Source organism: Helianthus annuus, chromosome 10, assembly GCF_002127325.2.
Source record: "Helianthus annuus cultivar XRQ/B chromosome 10, HanXRQr2.0-SUNRISE, whole genome shotgun sequence".
In the NCBI taxonomy this organism is placed as follows: Eukaryota; Viridiplantae; Streptophyta; class Magnoliopsida; order Asterales; family Asteraceae; genus Helianthus; species Helianthus annuus.
The window spans coordinates 103,152,214-103,158,741 of NC_035442.2; the positions used below are offsets into that span (position 1 = coordinate 103,152,214).

At 36.4% G+C, this 6,528-nt stretch overlaps 1 protein-coding gene across 1 annotated transcript; it reads right to left on the reverse strand.

Moving 5' to 3' along the window:
* Window positions 1-4,021: 4,021 nt before the first annotated feature.
* On the reverse strand, window positions 4,022-6,250 carry LOC110885237 (thermospermine synthase ACAULIS5). The gene is made up of 10 exons (XM_022132921.2): window positions 6,062-6,250; window positions 5,860-5,926; window positions 5,654-5,748; window positions 5,467-5,569; window positions 5,278-5,366; window positions 5,036-5,192; window positions 4,811-4,886; window positions 4,667-4,725; window positions 4,428-4,564; window positions 4,022-4,346 (listed from the first exon to the last, which is right to left on the reverse strand). The coding sequence occupies exons 1-10, from the start codon at window positions 6,220-6,222 to the stop codon at window positions 4,253-4,255; spliced, it is 1,038 nt and encodes a 345-aa protein (XP_021988613.1). The 5' UTR covers window positions 6,223-6,250; the 3' UTR covers window positions 4,022-4,252.
* Window positions 6,251-6,528: the final 278 nt, after the last annotated feature.

Below are 6,528 nucleotides of genomic sequence, written 5' to 3' on the forward strand. Positions count from 1 at the left end.
CCCGAAGGAATAGGCTGTGATGAAGTTCCTTCACTCTTGGGGGAACTAGCTAGGTGACGGTAAGCGTCAGATGTACCTTGCTCACTCATATTGTAAACTAACATATTGTCAAATAACACAAAACAATAACATACATATACACATAATCATATAGATTATTTCCTAACATAACTGATAAAAATCTTGGTGTTAGCAGAACACTTTTGTGGCTTACACCAGTGGCTGTAGCTCTGATACCACCTCCTGTCGCAACCCCCGACCCCTTGCCCCTAGAGGCGGGCGGCCGCGAGATGCACAAAGCCGGTGGTATCGGTGTTTATCAATTTGGCAGCGGAAATTAAAAACCAGGACCGTAGTTAGGAAATAGTTTATTAAAGTTAAAACACCACACTTTTATAAATAATAAATGCAAGGGAAAAACCCAAGTTTCGATTATGTTTATAGGAATAAACCCTAATTTATTAAAATAAACTTCTTTTTATTTAGGTAACTTTTATAGCCACTTTTCCAAGCCTTCAGTTCTCTCTAGCTGGCTTCTATTAGCTTCACATTAAGTTACCTGAAACGCGTTTTTTAAAAGTTTTATCAACAAAAAATAATGGCGAGTGCATCCCAGTTTAATCAAACAAGCTTTTATATCTTTACAGTATTGAGAGCGATTACAATGTTTATATCTACCCAATTACCACCCACGGTACTGTCAATCCTGACTTGTAGTCATGCTACTATTCACAATATAGTAACAAGTAATGTATACAAAACCCCAACATACCGAAAGTAATTGTAGAATACATAGACTCAATCACTATTATAATAATTTAAAACAATTGAGGTTTTGATAAAACAGTTTGGTAGAAAAGGAGAATGCCTCACTTTGTTGTTTTAGATAATACTACTGCTTTCTGGTGATTTCCTGGTTATAATCTATTAAAATTAAACAATGCACACGTGTTAGTAAGATAACCCAATTTACATTAGCCATACCCCCGAGACAGAACTCCAACGACTGAGTCAGGCAGGGCCTTGACATGCGTTACGGAGCCCTAAATCAATCGGGTAGAGTAACTAATACGTAACCGGGGGTTATAATACTTACAAAGAGGCAGAGCTTCGCTTTTTAGGGTTATTTATATCGAGCAATACTATTGCTATTATAGGGACAGAGATACAGAAAAGAAATGAGCGACTGAAACTGAAGAGGCCCCCTTTTATAGTGCAGATCGGACAGCGGGTCGCGGCCCGCGACACAATTCGCTTTGGCCTTCGCGGTCCGGGAGCGATATACAGTTGGCTCTAGCTTAGCTGAGTCGAGGGGTAGGCTTGACACGAGACAAGGACACGTGGCGCAACCGGGTGCGGCCTGGTATCACTGAGTCGCGGCCCACAACCGGCTTGCTTGACCTGGTCATGCCCCGCGAGAGCCGCGGATATTTGTTTTTGTTTGACTTTTATAAATATATAAAAGTATATTAGGGTAATTTTTCGTATACGAGGTATATTTTAGGACGTGTAGGGCATGTTAAGGGTTTTTTTAGGAGAGATGTTATACCCGACAACGGCACCAAAAACTTGAGGTGATGTGAGTGTGGTATAATTTTTAATATATTATTAAGCACTTTTACTCGTTTATCAAGATTTAAATTTATAAAACATGATATAACACAATCACTCTATACAACACGCTAGGGCAAGTGCACCCATCGTTGGCGTAGCATAGTGATGGTAAGATGCCGAGGTAGTCCAAGGACACAAGATCTTTAATTACCGGAATATCACAAACGTCTAATATAATCAATTTTTTTTAGGAAAAAGAAGTTTAGTAAGTTAAAAATAAAGAAAGAAAGTAAAATATTAAAATGAAACAATAGACAAGATAGAATCTCTTGGTTACGACTCTTCTTTTACGTATCATTTGATGATTTCTGCACTTTGGATTTTTTATGAGATTATCTTAGTTATAGTGGCAGGTCCCTCTTTTGGAGGCAACACTACCCTCGGCCATATTGGTCTGAGTCAGCAGGGATACAGTTCCGCAATGCCGTAATATTAAAAGATAATTAAGTAAGTTATTAATGCAAAATGTGGCATGTCTCTCTTTTGGAGGCAATGTTACCCTCGGCCATATTGGTCTGAGTCAGCAGGGATACAGTCCCGCATGACCGGTTTAAAGTTTTAATAGTACTTTATTTATTATTCAAGTCGTTCTTACTTCCCCCGATTTGATGCTATCTGCCTCAAGAGAAGTCCTAATAAGTTTGAATCAAGTCCTCGCAGGATCTATACACTGAACGAGGCAAGAACTTTACCCAAACCACCCTTTGAACCCCTTTCCAGGCAGTTAACGCGTTTTATATAGACCGTAAAGACACGAATGAGTGAATCAACAAAACATGAAGAGATGATAGAATAAAGTTCACTTTCAAAATAAAAAACTAATTATTAAAGTCCTTAATACATATCCAATTAAAAAGTTAAGCAAAGCTTCGAAATCAAAAGTAATACATAAAAGATTTGTCTTCACTAACTGATGTAAGAGATTAGCTAAGCATGACCTTTGTTTGACAAAAACACTTAAAATCAATCTTGGATCCCGAGACTACTACACACACTCTAAAGATGGATGATGGAGGAATGTGGTAGATGAAGGTGGTATTGTGGTAGCAGGTGTAAGAGAAGTGGTTTGCTAAAGGATAGATTGCAAATGAACCAGGCACCCCTATTTATTGCTGGAAACATGCCTTTCACACGACCCCATGCTCGACGGGCACAACCCCGTGTCTTCTTCTTCTCTGTCTTCATCTAATGAGTTGTGTCAGTCCGTATGCACACACGGTCCCGTGTGTCAGAGGGCACGGCCCCGTGGTCTTGTACTTGCTGTACTATAAGAGATTTTGCATATGTGGGAGTTGATCACGGCCCGTGTCCACGGGACACGGCCCCGTATCTCTTGTCTGCTTATGTTTGTCTTTTTCTTCATGGACTCTAGAGTGGGGCACAACCCTATGCCTTAGTGGCACGGCCCCGTGCTTGTTTTCTAATTTCTTGTTTTGGTCTTGGGGTGAAGCTCGGAGGGTCGGAATGATGTATCAACTTCTCTTCTTTTGTATTTATGTTGGTTTTTTTACCATGCATTTAAGCTCTTTAATCCTGAAAATCAAAAGTATACAAAAAGCACACTTTTTCCAATATTAATATAAAAAAGGGTTGATTTTATACCTTAGCTGATATAATTTATATGTTGTAGTTTGCGCCTATCATCAAGTTAACACACTATGACGTGCGTGCATGGTTTGATGTTTTTACGTCTATTTTTTTTGTTTGGCGATTCCATCGCAACACACGGGTTTTAAAAACCCATATCACTAAAAGTGTAGTATTTTAATTGCTTATTCCTATGTTTAATGTATAACGTAAATTTCTTAACCCAAGTTAGTAACCATTTAGAAGTAATACAAAGAATTGACTCAAGTTTTGATTCCCACTAGTAGTATATATGTTCACATTACCCGGTCACCCACTTCTCACCTGATACCAAGCCCATATCCATCCATTATAATAGTTGCACGATTTCTTTTCATTGTAACAGAATTGTCAAGGGCCCAAGTAATAATTAAGCCCCGTGATTATATGGAGATTGGGTTGTTTTCTTTTATTTTATTTCTTTTTAGTATTTTTCTAATTAAAAATAATGTTAAATAAAAAAAATATATAAACTCTAATAGTTAGTATTTTCTAATTAAAAATAATGTTAAATAAAAAACATATAAAGTCTAATAGTTTTAACTTTTGAGATAAATCCGTTGCTTGTTGTTCAAAAAAAAATATATATATCTAATAGTTAAACATCAATTACTAACTTTACAAATTATATATATATTTTCTTTGAAAAATTAAACTTCACTAAAACACAACCTTCAACCCAAACGGCCAACCTCAGCAACGTGCAAGTGCCACCTCTTAGTTATACCTAAAACGTTGTACATCCACATTGTGTGGGTACAATAATTACCGTGTCAATGTATAGTCATGAATAAATAGATTGATATTATACCTAAAAGTTGTTCATCCACATTGTGAAAATAAATATCCCGGGTTGTGATTTTGTTACCTTTCGTGAGTACATACATAATAAGCAAACAAAACAAAGTACAAAGACATAAAGCCAGAAAAATAACAAAGACAATATCAAAAAGGGAATTTTCTTGAGCTTGTAGTGCTTGGGTGTATAATCTTCCATTCATATGGTGCAATGTCATTTATGGTTATGCTTCTGAGCTGAACCATTTCCATGCCCATAGATATACCTTGCTGAACCCTCGGTGTACACATGAGTTTCGTCATCCAATCTGTAAATATACGTTGAATCATGATCTGTCTTATTAAATACGAAATAGATCACAAAGTTAACAAAACACTAAAGCTCTTACGATTTTCTAACTGCTTTGCTCAACGTAGAAGTTGCAACAAATGTTTTGCCATCAAGGTATCTATTCTCTCCATTCATCCTTTGTTTCATTCTCAAATCCAGTTCATCTGGGCTCAGTGTGATTGGGTAATCTGATGCCTGAGGTCAAGTTATGCGTATATTATCAATTTCAATAGGGGGTTTAATATTAAAAGATTGATCCACCCTTTTGTGAAAGTTAAAGGCATATAGTAAGATTACCATGACCCATCCCCACATGTCAGCATAGGAAGGAATGTGAGCGGAGTATGGCACAACATCTGTTTACGATGTGGGCAACATTAGAAATTTATAGCGAGGAACGGCTGTTGGTAATATTTACACAAAGTAAATAATGAAACATACATTTGAAAACCTGCTTGAGAGTGTTGAAAATACATGAAAATACTTCAGTATGGCTAAAAACACCAGCCGGTCCAGCCTGCACAATATGAAACTTTTTACGTACCTTAATTCTGTAGGAATTATTGTGTAGAGGTGAAATTTTAAAGCTGTATAATGAGTAATTTTTACTCAAAGTCACAATAACCATATCTTTGGTACCTATAATGTTGTCTCTTGTAATTTTACCTGTGTAACAAAAATGCCGCCATTCATAAGTTTTGGTTTAACAGTTTGTTCATAGAAGTTCTTGGTGTAGAGCTGGTAACACGGGCCTCCTTCAATGGGATCTGCCAAGTCCCCAACTATCACATCGTATTTATCTTCTCGCTTCACTAGCTCCGCCCTGCAACATATAACGTATAACATCTACATCAGATGACTATTATTTCCACTCGGGAATCGCATAAAACTGAATAAATGTTTCCAACCTTGCATCGTTGATTATGACCTCAAGTCTTGGATCACAGAAAGCTTCACTATTAACCGCCAAATATGACTTGCAAAATTCCACTACTTCCTGCTCATAAAAAACAAATAATTGTTCTAGAATAGGATATAACTTATACATACTTTTTTATGAAGAGAAAATATTGAGATGATGGAATGAAGGATGTCACCTCATCAATGTCACACATGATAACTTTTTCCACAGTTTTGTGCCTAAGTAATTCCCTTGCAGTAGAACCCTCACCTCCCCCCATAATAAATACGGTCTTGGGACTGAACATAATATTCATTCGAATTTAATTATCATTTTCTAAATAACTTCTGTTATAACTAAATGTCAAAGAATGGGAGTTGTACTTTGGGTGATGTAGAAGTGGTGGATGAACAAGAGATTCATGGTAGATGAATTCATCTATCTCTGCACTTTGCAACTTTCCATCTATCACTAAGGCCTGTGATATAAAATCACTAGTTATTAAGCATGTTTTTTTTTTTTTTTTTCAAATTTGCATGGACAAAAAATATACAAACAAATAATAAAAAAAAGAGTAAAAGTGGAGTACCTTCCCAAAGGGTTTGGTGTCCAAAAGTTGAATGTCTTGGAACTGACTGGCTCCTGTGTGAAGTATACTGCATAAAAATTTAAACATATATTATTGGACATGCAAAAGTATCTCAACTTTTCCTTTACAAAAACTTTTAGCCAAAAGGCATTGCTTATAATATATAACACACAATTAAAATATATAAAAAAAAAAAACAAACCTATTGAGAGCAAAACACCATCTTAAGTTCTCTTCAATCTCTTCCTCATACCAACAGCTTTTCCTCTGAGAATATGCATTCCCATTCCCATTCCCATTCCCATTCCCATTCCCGTTATCATTCCCATTCCCATTCCCATTAGCACAAGAAATTTTTCCCATTTTTTAGTATATGGATGAGAAGGTGTGGAGGAATATGTGGGATTTGAATGTTTTTATAAGCAAGTTAAAGAGTGGGAAGAGATAGTGATAGTGGTGATGATGATAATAAAACTTGATGGAGAATGAGAGAAGCAAAATCCTCATTGATTTCCCCAAACCCATCAAACCTTGCTTTCTCCGCGTGGCTGGCGTGCATTCTTTTTATTTATTACTTCCAACTTTTTTATATACAAATCCAACTTATCTTTCTAAAATCCATTCCAAAAATTGGCAACATATTTAGTGGTTTCGAATTTCTCTAAGTTG